General features: G+C 36.6%; 2 protein-coding genes and 1 non-coding gene across 3 annotated transcripts; 2 read left to right on the top strand and 1 right to left on the bottom strand.

Moving 5' to 3' along the window:
• The first annotated feature begins 4324 nt into the window (after positions 1-4324).
• Positions 4325-4431, top strand: LOC133296576 (small nucleolar RNA R71). The gene has a single exon (XR_009749526.1). It is a non-coding gene; the product is annotated as a small nucleolar RNA R71 (small nucleolar RNA).
• An 8588-nt stretch (positions 4432-13019) lies between these two features.
• On the top strand, positions 13020-13925 carry LOC133296569 (uncharacterized). Its single transcript, XM_061495577.1, has 2 exons — positions 13020-13222; positions 13334-13925. Exons 1-2 carry the CDS (start codon positions 13020-13022, stop codon positions 13923-13925), a joined length of 795 nt encoding a protein of 264 aa, XP_061351561.1.
• A 2481-nt stretch (positions 13926-16406) lies between these two features.
• Positions 16407-17045, bottom strand: LOC133296572 (dehydration-responsive element-binding protein 1E-like). Its single transcript, XM_061495581.1, has one exon. The coding sequence runs from the start codon at positions 17043-17045 to the stop codon at positions 16407-16409; it is 639 nt and encodes a 212-aa protein (XP_061351565.1).
• Positions 17046-18170: the final 1125 nt, after the last annotated feature.

The raw sequence follows: 18170 nt of genomic DNA, 5'->3' as shown, positions 1-18170 counted from the left end.
CATTGTATAGTTTCAACCTGTGCTCATTTACCTTGAAGGAACGGCCATGTTCTGCACCTTGGATTTCAAAAGTTCTGTTTCCTGCATCGTTAACAATTTGATATGGCCCGGTCCATCTTGATTTGTTGTGCTCCAGTTCGAGGGAGGTGGAGAGCAACCTCTCAAGTTGGCGGTTGATGAGACTAATGTTTCCCTCTGTCGCTGATGAAATGTTTCCCTCTGTCGCTGACAACGTGGGGTTCCATATCTGGTTAATATGTTCCTCTTTAAAAATTTTATAACCACCTTAGCATCATTAGTGGGTAAAGCAACTGCTTCTACCCACTTGCTTACATAATCTACAGCCATTAATATGAATTTGTACCCACACGAGGGAGGAAAAGGTCCCATGAAATCAATGCCCCAAACATCAAATAATTCAACTTCTAGGATCGGATTGAGGGGAATTTCATTTTGTTTAGTCAAGTTACCTTCTCTTTGACATTTATCACAATTTTTTGTATATTGGCGTGCATCTTTAAAAAGGGAAGGCCAGAAGAAACCTGATTGAAGAACCTTGGAGGCAGTCCTGATTCCACCTGGATGTCCTCCATATGGCGACGAATGGCAGTGTTGAAGGATTTGAGGTTGTTCTTCTTCTGGGACGCACCTTCTTATCATTTGGTCCGCGCATCTTCTGAACAGTAGTGGTTCATCCCAGAGGTAGTTCCTGCAATCGTGAAAAAATTTCTTCTTCTGCATTTTATTCGCCTCTTAAGGTTCCAGTCCTGCTGCAAGGAAGTTGGCTATATCAGCAAACCAAGGAGCATTTGTCTCTATGTGATTAATGACAAACAATTGTTCGTCAGGAAACGTTTCCTTGATTGGTAGCCCCACTTCAATGTGTTCCAATCTGGACAGATGATCTGCAATTTGATTTTCACATCTTTTTCTTTCTTTGATCTCCAGATTGAACTCTTGCAGCAGTAGGACCCATCTTATCAATCTTGGTTTTGCTTCCTTTTTTGAGAAGAGGTACTTGAGAGCTGCATGGTCAGTATGGACAGTAACTTTTGATCCTAAAATGTAAGGCCTGAATTTTTCACAAGCGTATACTACAACCAATAGCTCCTTTTCAGTGATTGTGTAGTTCACCTGAGCTTTATTTAGAGTTTTACTGGCGTAATATATACTACGAAAATTTTTTCCTTCCTCTGGCCCAAGACTACCCCAATAGCATGATCACTTGCATCGCACATTAGTTCAAAGGGTAAGTTCCAGTCTGGAGGTTGGATGACAGGCGTGGTGATGAGCTTATTTTTCAAAGATTCAAAAGCTTTCACACAATCAGAGTTAAACTCAAATTTTATATCTTTTTCTAATAAGTGGCACAAAGGTCTAGCTATTTTGGAAAAATCTTTAACAAACCTTCTGTAAAATCCTGCATGCCCTAAAAAAGATCTCAAGGTTTTTATACTCACTGGTGGCGGCATTTTTGCTATAGCTTCTACTTTGGCTTGATCCACTTTCAGTCCTTTTCTGGAAACCTTGTGTCCCAGGACTATTCCTTCTTTCACCATGAAGTGACATTTTTCCCAATTAAGCACTAGATTTGAGGACAGACACCTTTGAAGGACTTCTTCTAAATTGTCCAACAGTGATCATATGACGTTCCCATTACTGAAAAATCATCCATAAAGACTTCTACTCCTTCTCCTATTAGATCAGAAAAGATTGAGAACATACACCTCTGGAACGTTGGTGGTGCATTGCATAACCCGAAGGGCATCCTTCTGAAAGCAAACGTTCCATATGGGCAGGTGAAGGTGGTTTTATGTTGATCTTCTGGTGTCAAGGCAATTTGATTATACCCTGAATATCCATCAAGGAAGCAAAAGTATTATTTTCCTGCTAGGTGGTCCAGCATCTGATCTGTAAAAGGGAGTGGGAAATGGTCTTTCCTGGTGGCATTGTTGAGCTTCCTGTAATCTTGACAGATTCTGTATCCCGTAACCTTTCTTATAGGCATCAACTCATTCTTTTCATTCTTCTCCACTGTTATGCCTCCCTTTTTGGGGACGCATTGGACAGGACTTACCCAACTGCTGTCAGATATTGGGTATATGATCCCTGCATCCAGCCATTTGATGACTTCCATTCTCACCACTTCTTTCATTATAGGGTTCAATCTTCTTTGGTGTTCCACTGAAAAACTGTTAGGATCAGTCAATAATATTTTATGCATACAGAATGAGGGACTGATACCTTTGAGATCAGCTATGGTCCAACCGATGGCTCCTTATACTTTTTGAGCTTGTCAAGCAACAGTTCTTCTTCTTCCTTGGTAAGAAATGAAGAAATGATCACAGGAAGGGTGTTGTTGTTTCCCAGATATGCATACTTCAAATGTTGGGGAATGGGTTTTAGTTCTAACTCAGGAGGTTTTTCTGAAGAAGGTCTTTTGAGCTGCTTCTCTTATTCAGTTCTTATCAAAGGTTCAGGCTTTCTTTCTTGCAGATAGCAACTCTGCTCTTCCTGTTGTGGATCTTCTTCTTCTTCCTCGCATTCTTCTTCCTGTTGTGGATCTTCTTCTTCTTCCTTGTATTCTTCTTCCTCTGTTTTTCTACTAGGCTGATTGTCTAACAAAGTGAGAGCAGAACATTCTTCCAAGTCTTCTCCTTCATCCTGGAACTTTATTGCTTTGACAATATTAAACTTGATCTCATCGTCATGAACTCTCATGGTTAGTTCCCCTTTTTGTACATTGATAACTGCTCCTCCAGTTGCTAGGAATGGTCTACCCAGGATGATGGGAACGTCAATGTCAGCTTCAAAATCCAGAATGATAAAGTCAGCAGGTAAGATAAATTTGTCTACTTTGACTAGTAGATCTTCAATCTTCCCTTCTGGCTTGACGATGGATTTGTCTGCCATTTGCAAAGTCACTGTGGTGGGTTTAGCTGGTCCAGTGGATAATTGTTTGAAGACAGATAGGGGCATGAGATTGATGATGGCCCCTAAATCACACAAGGCTTTCCCTTGGTACGTGTTTCCTATAATGCAAGGAATGGTGAAGCTTCCTGGGTCTTGAAGCTTAGGTGGGAGTATGCCTAAGTACTAGTAACTCTCTTGTGTGATTTTTACAGTCTCATATTTCGTTATTCCTCTTTTTTTTTAGAGGAAATCTTTCATGAATTTTACGTACCTGGGCATCTGTTCTAGTGCGTCCACCAGAGGAATGTTGATGTGAAGTTGTTTTAAAATGGCCAGGAACTTTCCAAAGTGCTTATCCTCTTGTTGTTTTTTTGTTCTTTGAGGGAACAGAATTTTAGTTGATATTTTCCTGCTTTGAGTTGGACTGATTGGTTTGTTGTTGGCTTCTTTTTCAGGTTATGGGTTCTGTTCATCTGTGACTGGTAATTGTTGCTGTGCTTTTGGGGCTGCTTCAGGTGCTTCAATTTGTTCCTTTTCCTTTGGTTGAACTGTGGGCTATGCTGTGGCTTTCCCACTTCTTAAGGTGACAGTTTTGATTTTCTCTAAAGGGGAGATAGGTGTTACTTTTGGCGAGGTTGTTGAAGGAACGTCAGTATTCCCTGCTAGTGATCCTTGTGTTCTGGTTTGAAGGTTGGCAGCAATCTGCCCCAGATGGGACTCAATGTTCCTGACCACTGCATCATTCCTGGTGACATATTCCTTGACATAATTTTCCAGGGTGTTGATGCGTTGGTCATCTCTGTGGAACGGAATGTAGTTGTTTCTTCTTTGTTCAAACGTTCCACTGCTGCTACCTTGCTGATACTGCTGCTGATTGTTGTTGAATGGTCTCTGGTTAATGGGTGGCCTTCATTGGGTGTTGTGGTTCTGATCCTTAATGATAGTTCCTCCAGTGCTTGAATGTGTATTTCGTCCTGCTTGTTGATTGTCTCTGGTGAAGTTCCTATTGCCAAAATTTTCTGCATAACACAACAATGCAGTGGATGGGCAGTCTGTTGAGTCATGAAGGTCACCACAGGCTGAGCATGGTTCTGTTTCAGTTGCTGTGAGTTGTAAGACTTCCATTCTTGGTGCTGCTTGGTCAGCTCTCAGGTTCGTCACTTCATTCATGAGTGATGCCAGCTGGGCTTCCATGGTTGTTTGTTTATCCAGTTCTAGCATGCCTGGCTTCCTCACTGGGCTTACTCTATCTATTGGCCATTGGAGACATCTTTCAGCAGTCCCTTCTATGATTTCGTATCTTGATTCAAGTGTTCCTGTAAAGAAATATCCTCCTACAGCAAAATCTAAGTGAGATTGAGAAGTATGGTCAAGTCCTTTATAGAAAGATTGTAACACTCCCCAACTCTCTACCCCATGGTTTGGAAATTTTCTTATGATGTCCTTGTATCTCTCCTATGCTTCATAGAGATTTTCTCCATAAAACATTCTGAAGTTAGAGATTTCAGCTCTAACATCAGCTTGTCGAGACATTGGGAGAAACCTCTCTATGAACTTGTTAGAGAGTTCTTCCCATGTGTGGATTGATCCAGGGGTGAGAGTTTTCATCCATGTTTTAGCTTTTAAGCCCAATGAGTGAGGGAACAACCTCATTCTCATGCTCTCCTCTGTTACACCCTCAGCTTTAAAATTATCACAAATATCTTGGAATGTTGTGAGGTGTGTGTAAGGATCTTCTGCAGGGAGTCCATTGAAGAACCCTGCTTCCCTAATCATGTGGAACATGATAGGTTTTAGTTCAAAATTTGGTGCTACAGGGGGAGGGATTACTCCCCTATCTGGTCTGTTCCTAAAAGGAGCAGCCAAATTTCTGAAGTTCTGTTCAGGGGGAACCTCTGCATTGTTATTCTGATCAGCTATGTTTTCAAGAAATCCTTCTCTGAGGTTCCTTCTTCTCCTATGGAGTGTGCGTTCTGGCTCAGGATCAAAGAGAAACTCAGGTACTTCAATGGAGTGGTTAGAGTCTATTTCAAACTCTTCACTCATAAACCAATAACACAGGGTATATATATATATGCACAGCAGATTCAGTGATAAAGAGAAAAAAAATATAAAAGTAAACTCAGATATACAGTATGTGTTAGAAAACAATGATAAGAACAATAGTTAGTGTTTCTATCCCCGGCAACGGCGACAAAAACTTGTTGGGTAGTTTGCTGATGGTGGAAAAATATAAGTTCTGATAGGGGACGTTCCTCTATTCTTGCAGAACACAGATTCATCCCTTAGTTCCAACCCAAGTGTGCAAGTGCACACATCAAGTAATAAAGGGAGTATTAATGCCTAAATTATCGTTCCCACGAGGATAAAGTGCTAATTATTGTTTTATCACTGTTTATAAAGAGTGAAAATGAGAAGAAAAGTTAGTAAATGAACTGTCGGGTCAAACGTTCCCTACTGTCTTGACAACGTTCCTCAGGAACAATAGGTTCAATCTGATGGCAAACAATTGCTCGCTGCGTTATGTATGTGATCATTCCTGTTTAGAAGATGGTGAGATAACAATCATTGGAGTTTTTATAAGTACTAAATGAAATAAAATAAAACTACTAAAACAGAAATAACTATAATCAAGAGACAACAGGGTGGTAGTTAAAACAGTTTAACAGAAGGAACGGATTCACTGCTTCACTCTTAAAGGGGTTGTTTTCTCTGCTCAAGACTTAGCACCTTTTGGCTTTGTCCCAATTTCTTTGCCTACCAACTCTGATTCCTCAGATAATGGTCTAGATGGCTCAAAAGTTTCCATATTCCTATGGCTCCCTTGACTCCAACAGGTACTTAGTTCAAAACCTTAAAATGGACGAGTTGGCTCCTTATTCCTAAGGTGACCAGTAGCGTTTTTGCCATGACATCTACCTTCCCCCAATGGCTAAGCTGTCTGAAATCCCTTCCTTATGGAAGTTCCTTTCTCAATATGTACCCAATTTCCATTGGCGCACAATGAATATAGCTTACTTAGCCAAAGAAATACAAAAAGCTTCGGTCAAGAGTTTTGAAAACAGTTCTTTAAGAGTTTCACAGTTTACCTGTTCCACAGATAGTTCAGCTCATGGCTGATAGTTTAAACATAATTATTCTCAACTGAGATCACATAGACCCGAGATTCAGTCAAGAGATAACGATTGGAACAAAGAGAAAAACACTTATATTAATTCAAAAGACAGTTTACAAAAAGAAACAAAAAATGGAGAAAGATGGGTATTTGCTCGTGAGGAGTCTTGATGGTTGTTTACAGAGAAGAAAAAAGGGGTTGTCACTTAACTACAGTTACAACTGAAAATTAAACTAAGTTACTAACTACTCTTAAGTGATCTCTTCCTTTCGGACTGCAAACCCTCTAGGATCCGATGATGTTTTTGTGTGAGGGTGATCCTATTTATAGTTGGAAGAGGAGTAGAAAGAATGTAATTCCCTTGGAGCTAGTTTCTTAAATAAGGGGATGGGACGGTGGCAGAGTGTGAAGCTTGCATGAATTGCTCAATGGAACAGGATTCGGTGATGATTAGCCGTTGTTTGCAGACCTTCCCATGTTTTGCTTCTATTTTCAGCCAATGAGAACTCTTGATTCTCTGCTCTTCACGTTTCCAGCTGCTCAGTTGGTGCACTGCCTTGCTTTTTAGAAGTCTTTAACTCTACGTTACCTGCAAAGTGTACAGAATCATTAAATGAATGGAGCAGGTGCATTAAATGTGTCTCAGTCTGTTCCCCTTTTAATATATTTTAAAGGAATACGTTATCATATGTTCCCCCACTGTGTTTTTGTCACAAATGTGTAAAACAAGTAATTTTCATGCTGAAGTTGCTCATCAGATGAGGGAACATATGGTATTTTGCCATCAAAATGGGCTTAGATGGGAACGAATTTACGTCCCATCACCACCCTATGATTATTAAGTACAATTTGAGGTCTTAGATCACTTTGCAAATTTGGGGATTTTTGTAAAAACAAAGGAAACTCTGGCGAATTTTCTAGAATTGGCATAATTTAGGCGAACTTCGGGCGAGCATATCTCCCTCTATAGAGGTCCGATAGGGATATGCCATACTCCGTTTTGAAGCTTGAGATGTCTTCTATCTTGTGGTAAAATTTGGTAAAAAATCTGGGTTAGAAGTCGTCCTGTAGGAGGTAGAGAACGCAGACTGTTCAGTGGGTTACTTCACATTGCGCAGTTCTGGACCAAGTTTGGGAAATTTATTCCCGCTTCGTTCCTTGGTCAAATTAGGTGTATGATATATCAAATTGAAGGTTGATGTGTCTAGTTTGTTTTATAAAAAGTTTACAGCAATTGGATGAGTGGATTGTCTGCAGTAATTGTTTTTGTAAAGGATGTTTGGAGCTGTTTTGAGGTTGGCTGGCAGAATTGCTTGTCCAACTTCAAACGGCGATATCCGAAGCAAACGAGAACTTTATGACTCGTATGATATCTTCCTAGAAAGGTAATTGAGTCTAGAATAACATACTAAAAGATGGGAGACTTTTATATGTGGGTTGTCCGCAGAAAATTAATGACCGAACCATGTTCGAATAGGTAGAAAACGCAAAAGTGAGATTTTGGCTAAGTGGGTTTATGGGAACCCCTTAGTGACTTGAGAGATGTAAAATAAGTTATAAACGTAGTTTAACTAATTATTCCGCAAAGATTTTATAGTTATGGTCACAGCTTTTATTTATTAAGCTTTTTATTGTTTTAAACGCTCGCGTAATAAACGAAAAAAGTTTACTCGCATTTTTATAAATGAACTGTTGTGATTGTAACTGCGCATAATATGATAATTAATGTTAACAATACCGGTGTACAACGGGCTGGTACAGTGCCTAAATTGCTCCAACCTCTAAGAATTATCTCAAGCTGAACTAGGAGTTCACCAACTCCACTCACACAAGAACTCCACACTCTTTAGTGAATTATTGAGGATAAAGGCCTTAAGACACACTCTAAAGCCAAACAAAGGTCGCCAACCTACTTGGTTGCACCTCGCACACCTAGGACATATTTTTCACACACAAAAGCACTTCACTTTAACACACAATACAACACCAGAATTTTTACATAACACAATATCAACAAATTACAGTGTCCTATCACACTAATATATCACAATTAAGCACAAACTAAGCTCCAAAAATTTATGCCATATGCAATGATTCAAGATAACACAATATGTATCACAAATCCTAAAAATTACAGTATTCAAGAATTTGTAAATCTCACAATAAAGCTCTAAATCAATGAATCAATGCAAAAAATTCAAGTTTCAGAATATACCGTAAAAAGCCCCAAATTCTTTATCTTTGTAATACCAATTTGTGCTGATCCAGATTACAGGTGATGTGTAAACTCTTTGGTGCAAAATCTAAGAAAAATTAGCTCAATGTGGATCCAAGAAACAACAATACAATTCGGATCCAAGAAGTGACAGCTACCCGAAATGGTTTTCTCGAAAACGCTCTCCACTCACTATAGTAGTTATCTCACAATTTTTCTTAAGCTTTCTCAAAGCAAAAAAAAATGTTTGCAAACTAAAGTATGAAGAAAAAGATGACCATAGCGAATGTGTATCTGACGAAAAAGAAATATTTAGATCTGAAAGTTTTTCTTGATTTTTGTTTATAGTAACAGTATCTAAAAAGATGGTAATTGGTAAAAAATGCTTTTCTTTCTTTTTTATTACTTTTTAAAAGACTAAGCCACGTGACATCTTTTGTGGGAGCATTTTCTTTCGTGGTCCGAGAGCATGGTGCTCCCTGCCAAAAGTGGAAAATAAAAGGGGATTGAGAGAAATATAAAAAAAGGGTGGAGAGGTTGAAGAGTATTTTTTTACCAAAAAAAGAAAAAGAGCACCAAAAAAGTTGGTAGTCCCGGAGCATATTAAAAAAATTCCCTTTTATGGAAAACATATGCTGATGACTTTAATTTGAAAAGTCAAAGTCTCCTTTTTTTATGAGAAAACTTCAATTATCCCCTGTAAGTTTTCTCAGAATCACTTATCCCCCCGAAATGTTTAATCATTTACACCCTGTCGCAACATATCGCGACGTGACGGCAAAAGATATTAAATGGTTAAAACAATGGAGTCGCCACCAAGGTTTATTTAAGAAAAACATTGGAAAAACCTTTTTTAGAGATAACTGGTCTTTGAAAACAAAAATGGGTTCGAGAGTCGATTACGAGTAGGGAAGGTATTAGCACCCTACACCGTCCATTAAAAAAACGGTTACCTTATGCAAATTATTCATAAGATTTTAAATATTTATTTCACCCTAAAAAATTAAATAACATTGATTGTTGGAATAGAAAACTAATTTTGAAAATGTATTTTTGTGCTTGACGGGAAGAGTCCCGCTCCGACGTATCCCTCGATACAATAGGGAACTGAAAGCTACGTCGTTCTGTAGAGAATATTTGTGTGTTGATTGATTTTAGTTTTGAAAGTAGTTTTAATTTGAAAGTTTTGGATTTGATGGTTTCGGAATATCAAACTGTCGCAGCTAAAATAATCTGAAATGATAATTGCAGGATTAACAAGCTATCTCAACTCAGCTAATCCTTTCTTTTAAAAGAATAATAATATTCATATTATTATTTTTGTTATCGTAAGTTTTATGATAAATTTGATTTAAATTTGAATCACCAAGCCGTCTCGGCAAAATGAGTCAAAACAAAATGTGCGGGGTTAACAAGCCGTCACGGCTCAGCTGACTCCCATTTCAATTGACATCAAACTAATTTTCTCTATTCTTTTTAGATTTATCCAAAATCAATAATTTTAAATAAAGCTTTGATTTTTTTGTTTGTTTGTTTATTATTACTAAATGGTCTAAAATCATCGGACTGTCACAGTCGAAATGATTCTAAACAAATAATGAGATTAACAAGCTATCACAACTTAGCTAATATCTCCATCGCTTATGATCATATTCTTTAATTAACTAACACACGCTCAAGGACCGAAAAGTAATGAAGGCTTATTGTTTTATTTTATTTTTGATTTTGTTTTTTTGTGTGTTTCGTTTTACATGCTTTTTGATTTCCTAGCTTTCGATATGTTTTAAATCTTAGCTTAATAAAGCATTTGGTGGCATGATACCTTCAGCCTAATAAATAGAAAAAATTCAACAAGATTTGACATTGAGTATTATTCATATAATAATAAGATAATGATATACAATTTCCAACCTAATGAATGCGCAGACATAGGGAACAAAAGAGTTCATGTTTGATAATATTAAGATATTCCAAGAATCAAATGCTAGATGTCAACATTGCAATAGTGAAATATTAAAATATTGAAATAGGCAAACATTGCATCGTGAAAGTGTATGTACATGTCAACAAAATTGAAAATTTGCTAATCAACAAAGTGGGATAATATTATAATATGTAAAACATAGCTGTCCCTGCAAGTGTTATCAAAAGATAATTTTGCATGTGATTTTTATTGGCTATAATATTTTAATCATGCCTTTAACATTTGATATCTACCGTCACTCCATGAAAAAAAAAAACTGCACATTAATCCTTCTCATATCACAAAGACGGTAAGAAACAAATCGGACAAACTCATGCATCTATATTCACTTGCTATCTTCATGCCACAAACGAAGCACATAGAATAAATAAAATATGTGCCCACATCCCATATAGTTGAAACCGAGAAACAGTACACTAATATTACCGCTAAGCAACTAGTTTCTCCAGCATTTAAAACACACTTCAAATATATGCTTACGGTCCACGATCAAAAGTAAGCATAACATTCACCCATTATTATATCTTTGAGGCTTTTTGAATTAATTAACAGTGCCTTGGCAATAAATAATGATAAGCAACATACCAGTCTCCACGCACGTGAGGCCTTCACGATGGTGATGACAAAATGGTCTGTGAGTTTTGAGCGATGAAGTGCAGCAGAGGGTGATCTTCTGGTTGTAGCTTGCGGAGCTGAACGAAACCTTGGGTTGGCAATCAAGGTTATGGTGAGAGCTGAAGATTAGAGCTGGAGATCAAATTTGTATCTGGTTTCATGCCTCTAGATGAATGACCACGGAAAATTCAGGATTTCATCCTCTCCTCTCTCTATTCTTCTTTGTTTTCTAACTCACAGAATACTCTTTCATAGCTTCTTTTTTTTTTGGTTCCTGGTGAATATTTGTTCTGCCCTTTTTATAGAATAACCATCACGTGCTTTGCTATTCTTATATTTTCTTTCGCTTCCTAAACACGGTTCCTCTGCTTTCTTATCCTTTTACCCTCTCTTCTTCTGAATATTTCATGTGGGATTGCCTAAAACTAAACCACTTAACACAGGCGGTTAATGAGGGAAACTTGATTGACAAAGGCGGTTATGAGGGAAGGCGGTTTGGTGTAGGGTTAAAGATATGGCCACTGATGAAAAACTCACGTGGGATGGGCGGCTAAAATAGATAGAAAGATGGTATCTTTTTTATTTTATTTTATTTTTTTACAACTAAAAATAAAAAAAGAAAATAGATTAAGAAAGCTCATAAAGTTAGGAACATTATTGAATAGACCCTATTATTTTTTAACGTGTTAGGACAAAATTGAGTGATTACACACCCCTATCTAAATTTTTTTATCACTTACCCCCTATTTTCATTTTCCATCCTAAACTAAAGTTAACTCTGTTAGCTTTTAAAAAAATATCACAACTACCCTTAAAACCAAAAAACCACTAAATAGAACAGAGTCTGGGGTTCTAAATTTTTTGCTCATTCCAAAGGTTTCGTTTTCCAATTTTCTTCTTAACACACTAACCCTAAATTGAAGTTCCTTGCATGTGGGTCTTGAGTGTTCACACTCTAACAACCAAGAACACCAACGCCATCGAGCATTGGTATCTTATCTTTCTCACTTTTGTCCTTGAGTGTTTCTTCTTATAATAAAATGTTATGTGTATTTAAATGAAGAAATGAGAAGAAAATATGTAATTTGCGTTATATATAATCATCATATTATGCTAATTTTATGGTTCCCATTTCATGTTTTTTGGTGTGTTTGGTTTCCTTTAAAAGTTTCGTCGTCTAAAGATTCATTAGCACGTGTATTGCCAGTTTTTATTTTTAAAGTTGTTTATTTAGGTGCAAAGATACAATATGAATTTAATTTTGGAGTTCCTATAAAAACTGTTGAATAAAATGTTCCACCTTATTCCAATAACAGAGTAAAGCTGAGTTGTGTCTTGTCAAGGACAAAAGATGGCATAAAGATAAGAATATATATTGAGAATATTGCATACATGAATTTTACATTGCACCCCAAATATTTAACAGCATAAAAATAAGTTATTGCTTGGTATGCAGGTTGCAATAGATGACTATGATATAGGTCTTCCATCATTACCTTCTATATTCGATGATGGAGCTATGTTTGAAGATGATGGGGCGGACTATGATAGAGCAGTGTTTGAAGATGATGGGGCTGACTATGATAGAGCTGAATTTGCAATGGATGACTATGATAGAGCCGATTTTGAAGATGGTGGAAAGGATTGGTGTGCAGATGATGATGGGGCTGACTTTGGAGATTATATTTTTGATGGTGAGGCATTGGTTGAGGACAAAATGAATGAAATTATAAATGAAGACACAGAAGGGGGTAAGATTGAATTGACACATGGAATGAAGTTTGGTTATGTTTACAAATTTCAAGATGCATTGAAGGAATGATTTATTTCTCATGGATTTGAATATACATGTGTGAAAAATGAAAGAAGAAGAGTAAGAGAAATTTGTAAGATTTCCAAAGAATGTCCATTCTTAGTACATGCATCGGTGGTTGGTGGTGAGAGCACTTTTCAAATTAAAACATGGAAACCCATCCACACATGTCCTAGACAAACTACAAATAGCCTCATTACTTCCAAGTACTTATCAAAAAATTATTGGAGGATTTCATATCAAACCCGAAGAAAAGGAACGAGGGGATTGAGAAATAGAATAAGTAAAAATGTTGGATATGATGTAGGGATTCAACGGCTATACCGAGCAAGGAAGAAAGCAAAGAAGATGATATTTGGGGATCATGCTCGGCACCGAGCATAGGTTTTCAGCGGTTATACTTCAATCATTTGTTAATCTTCTTCCTCACACCGGCCATATGTATTGTCTAAATCACTTACTTGACAACTATAAGAAGCAGTTCAAGGGAAAATTATACACTGACCTATTATGCCAAGCTACATATGCAACAACTGAAAATGGTTTTGAGACTGCTATGAAGAAATTGTAAAATGTTGATGGTGGGAAAGCTCATGATTATTTAAAGCGTCTAATCCCAAACAAATGGTCTCAGTCTCATTTTAGTTTCAAGGTAAAATGTAATTTATTGGTTAACAGCATTAGTGAATCTTTCAATTCACGCATTGTACAAACAAGGGAATTGCCTATAATTTCAGTGATTGATTGGATTCAAAAGAAGTTAATGAAACATTTGTATGATAGAAAGACTAAGATGGAGCAATACATTGGTCCAATTACACCAAAAATCCAAGAAAGGCTTGAAAAACTAAAAACAATGTCAAAAAATTGTGTTGTCAGTCCTTCTTCATACAATGTTGTTGAAGTTTCATGTCGTGGGAAGTCATTCTCTACTGATATTGAAAAAAAATGTTGTAGCTGTAGAGTTTGGGGGTTAACAGGAATACCTTGCATCGATGGTATTGCAACAATTATATATTGGAGAAGGGTGCCTGAAGACTTTGTTGATATTTGCTTCTCAAAAGAAACATATATGAAGGTATATTCAACTCCTATTAAACCATTTCCTGACCTTAATGATTATCTGGCCAAGAGTGAATTAAATGTTGTTGCACCTGTTATAAAAAAACAACCTGGTAGACCTAAGATTTTGAGGCGAAGGCAAGCTGATGAGCCTCGAAACCCATACAAGAATACAAGAATAAACAAACCGACACTTCAAAAATCCTGACGTGTCATATCCGACACTCCTGCACTCTCCGACACACCGACACTCCTCGAACTCCAACCCACGTTGCAAAGATTCAAATAGGGTTCAAAGGTTGCGTTGCGTTGCGTTTTTAGTTTCAACTATTAGATTCGTTGGATTATGATTACCATTTTATTGAGTTTAATATAAATATTTGAGATATTTTATGTTTCTTTGCAAAATTGATGGATATTATAAGTTTAGTTTCATTTTTTGTTAAATTATTGAATACTAAATATAATATACAGTACATAAATTAAAAATATTATTTACTATCAAAACGTGTGAAATCTAACATTTTTTAGAATTAACGTATGGGTGTATTATGTCGTGTCCTGTATCCCGTGTCGGTGTCAGTGCAACATAGGAAGGGAGAAGGTATTCAATGCCTTAAGGGAGAAAAACTTCAATGCACCAGGAGTACCGAACTCGGTGCTCCATTTTATTAAAAATATTTTTTTTCTTTTTACCCATTTTTTTATATTTTCTTTTAAGTCTTAATTTTTTTTTAGTAAAAAGGAACACCGAAGTGCATTGAAGTTTTTCTCGCTTTAAGGGAGTCATGTCCTTACTAAGGGAATTTTTTTCAAAACATCAGATGTACCCACTTCAGTAAATCTTTTTTTCCAAATAGGAAAATTATTTTTCATTTATATCCTTGCTTATTTTATTATTTTCACTAAATCCCAAATTTTTTCCCATTAGTTAAAGATGTACCTACATCTGATGTATCAAAAATAAGGATGGCAAAACGGGTCGGCTCGCCCCAACCTGCCGTCAACCCGCCAAAAGTGGGTTGGCCCGCCCCGCCTCGCCTCTTGAATGTGGGTTGAAAACGCCAATCCGTCCCATTTTTTGGTGGTTGGCGGGTCAACCCGCCTAAAAAATTAAAAATAATTAAAAATAAAAAATAAATTATATTTTATTAATATTATAATATTACTTATTTTCATATTACATTCCCTTTAGTTTTTTTTCTAATCTTAAGCCTAAATGTATGCTAATATTCAGTCATGCATTCTTTACAAACTTATTTTTATCTCCATATATAGATTAACTTTGTCACAAATAAAAAAAAAATTCTTTATTTTTTCAAAGAGTACTAAGATAACAAAAAATTTGATATTACAAAAGCTTAAAGACAAATAAAATATTACTTAATAGTAAAAAAAAAAAAATTTAATCCGACGAGCCAACCCGACCCTATCCGCCGCCAACCTATTTTACCCAACGAAATGAGTTGAGACGAGTTAAGGGGTTGAAATATATAACTCAACCCGTCCCGTTTGAGTTGGTTGGTTGGGAGGTTTAACCTATGCTGCGACCTCTAATCAAAAAATTTAAACTACTATTTATGGGCCCCATCCCCACTGGGCATTGGCTCCTACCATACCCGACAATGTCACCTTTCCAAATTTGTCCCTTCCCCTCCCAAATTAAGACCTCTCTCTTATGTATAAAGTGTGTCAGAATGAAGCCAATCAACTATGGCTTTGTACACAACTGATAATAGATTAGATTTTATGCATCAAAATTTGAAATTGCAACAAGCGTTTGATTGGTTAAAAAAATATACCTTATGAGAGTAGATACATGAAATTTGTCTTGTTTAGGCAGAAACGTTAAAGTTAAAACTATGAAAAAGTTTATGAAAGAACGGTTTATAAAAAGCAAAAAATATTAAAAAAAAAACGATGTGTCGGTAATTTACCTTGTAACTTACTAGTTTCTAAAGGGGTGTTTGATAGAGGAGAAATTGTTTTTTGTCCGAAAATCTTAATTTTTAAAAATATGATTTTTATATTCAATTTACGATAATATTCGAAAATTTAAAATTTAAAAAAATTCAGTTTCCCGAAAATCTGGCCAAAATAAAGCAAACGCACCCTAAAAAGTAACTTGAAGGTCCAAAATAAGACATAGTCCGAACTATTGATTTGGGTAAAGGCATGAATGAGTTTGACATAGGTCATGTTCCGTGTATAATTCTTGGCCGTAAGTTTACAAGTTATCATCTTCTCAAGATATTTTGATCTTTTGACAAAATTGGGAACTCTGGTTTTAGCACTTTTCAAGAGAGAAAAAGGTCATCAAAACACAAGTTGGCCACTTGGCTCCACTTGAGAAGGTTACCAATTATTCCCTTCCTTATTCACATCCCAAAATTATTTATTTCTTTTATACATAAAAGGTGAGGGATGCACTTGACAGCTATTGCTTTCAGAAAAAAGTTATAAAGGAAAATCTCTTTTATTCCTTTTTCTATATTTCCACCTATAAATATTATCCGTATTACTAAAAAAAAAGTACAGATACTCTAAATCTAAAAAAATAAAATAAAAAAATCCACTAGAATTGATATAGTGATGAAAAATTCAGGTAGCTTACGTGAGGTTATAAATTTAAACCTCAGTCCATCATTGTATCAAAAAAATAAAAAAATAAAACACATTAATTAATAAATTAAATTGAAAAACTCCATAGTGACACCTCAGCATCTTGAACGTCCACCTCAGCATATTCATACTCAAACCCATAGCTATGTGTTGGGGACATGAGTGCCATATCTCTCAACAACTGTGGCATCTCCAACACTGTCTCTTCTTCCTCCTCCGTGGTTGCCATCACCTCAACACTCTCATTCCGCGGTGGCCGGAAAGCCTCTGCTGCTTCCGCTGCGGCTTTTTGAATATCCTTAGCCTCGGCGGTGGCAGGGACAGGAAGCCGCCATGCAGAGTCGGCAAAGTTAAGACAAGCAGACTGGCCTCTCAACGCCATGGCGGCCACATCGTGTGCACGCGCCGCCATCTCCGCCGTCGGAAATGTACCTAGCCAAATCCTTGTCTTCTTGTTTGGCTCTCTCACTTCACAAACCCACTTATCTGAGTTCCTCCTCCTCACGCCCCAATACACAGGGTGGCGAGTTTCCTTGTACTTCTTCCTCCCCGCACGCTTCTTTGGGTTCCTCGCTGCCAGCAGCACCTCCTCGTCGGAAAATGCCACCCCACCAGAGGTTCTGGATACCGGCGATGATGTGTCAAATGAAGAAGAAAGTTCAAAGGAAATGGGGTGTGGGTTGGAAGAAGGGTTGAAGGTAAACATGATGAGAAGTTATATTTTTTTGTATCGTGGGAGTGGAGTAGTGAAGTAGTTATATATATAGGTTTTGTTATGGTTTACGTGTTGGTGCTTTTGGTGTTAAGAAAATATCTATTAAAGCATATGGTGGGGTTCGAAGAAAGAGGCACCACAAAGATAAGAGTGAGTGTGTGTGTGTCAGCGAGAGTGACAGTGAGAAACAGAGTGAGGGAGAACTATAAGGGGGAAAGTGTTTGGAAGAGAGTGAGAAGAGGAATTGAATATGTCATGACGTGTATTTGTGAGAGTCAAAGGATTTAAGAGTTTTGTGTTAGAGTTTTTTTTTTTTTAAATCAGTTCAATTTAATATGCTGTTAGATTAGGGTGATTCTTTTAAGATCGTTTTTTCCTGATAGAGCTAGAAAGGAGTTAGGACTTAGGGAGGCACGGTTGCTCATACAATTTTATCAAATATTTGTTTTAAATTATATTCAGATTTAAAAAATAAATAATGTAACATAAATTAATCTCTTTCATCCTTATTATCCTTATGTTAAAAAAAAAAAAATAAACTTGAAGAGCTCTTCAACTCATATTATGCTATCCCGCCAAAGTTAGAATGAATTTTGAATTTCTTGTTTTCTCTCAAATTTTTTGTGGCTCTCCTATTAATTTTTTATGTTCTAAATTTTTGATTAAGGGAAGTAAATTATTTACCACTTAATCTTATAAATATTGGTTAGAGTATTTTTCTTTTGAGATTTGTTACAGGAAGTGTGACGTAAAGTAGGGAATTGTGTCGGTACCAAAAGAAGCCAACACACCCAATTGACTACTCCAATTATTTATTATGTAAAGTTGATGGGGTTGCTTTCCATTTGTAAGCCGGATTTCAGAAGGGAAAGTAATGCTCCTTGGATAATAGTTTCTGGATAAAGACAACAGGTGTTGGTGTTTCACAACCACATGCTAGAATAAGGGTTTGCGCGTTTTTTTTTTCCTTTATTGGTATATTCCTAGGAGTCCATGCATAATGCCAATTAAGGATACTATCCAAAAGCATTAACCTATTAAACTACATGTATTTTTTTACCATAGGTAATTTTATTTGAAACGGGTTTATAAAATTTTATGCACTTCGTCCTCCTC

Source organism: Gastrolobium bilobum, unplaced genomic scaffold, assembly GCF_033153095.1.
Source record: "Gastrolobium bilobum isolate Gb01-03AN ecotype WA unplaced genomic scaffold, APGP_CSIRO_Gbil_v1 utg9203, whole genome shotgun sequence".
NCBI lineage: Eukaryota > Viridiplantae > Streptophyta > Magnoliopsida > Fabales > Fabaceae > Gastrolobium > Gastrolobium bilobum.
Note: the sequence above shows the minus strand (reverse complement) of the source record. Positions and strands in the feature narration are given on the sequence as shown.

Excerpts from the sequence above, each read along its gene's own strand:
- LOC133296569 (XM_061495577.1), top strand. The coding sequence starts at position 13,020 with ATGCTCGGCACCGAGCATAGGTTTTCAGCGGTTATACTTCAATCATTT. Across the intron at positions 13,223-13,333 it reads GAGACTGCTATGAAGAAATT|CATTAGTGAATCTTTCAATT; the intron begins GTAAAATGTTGA and ends ATTGGTTAACAG.
- LOC133296572 (XM_061495581.1), bottom strand. The coding sequence starts at position 17,045 with ATGTTTACCTTCAACCCTTCTTCCAACCCACACCCCATTTCCTTTGAA.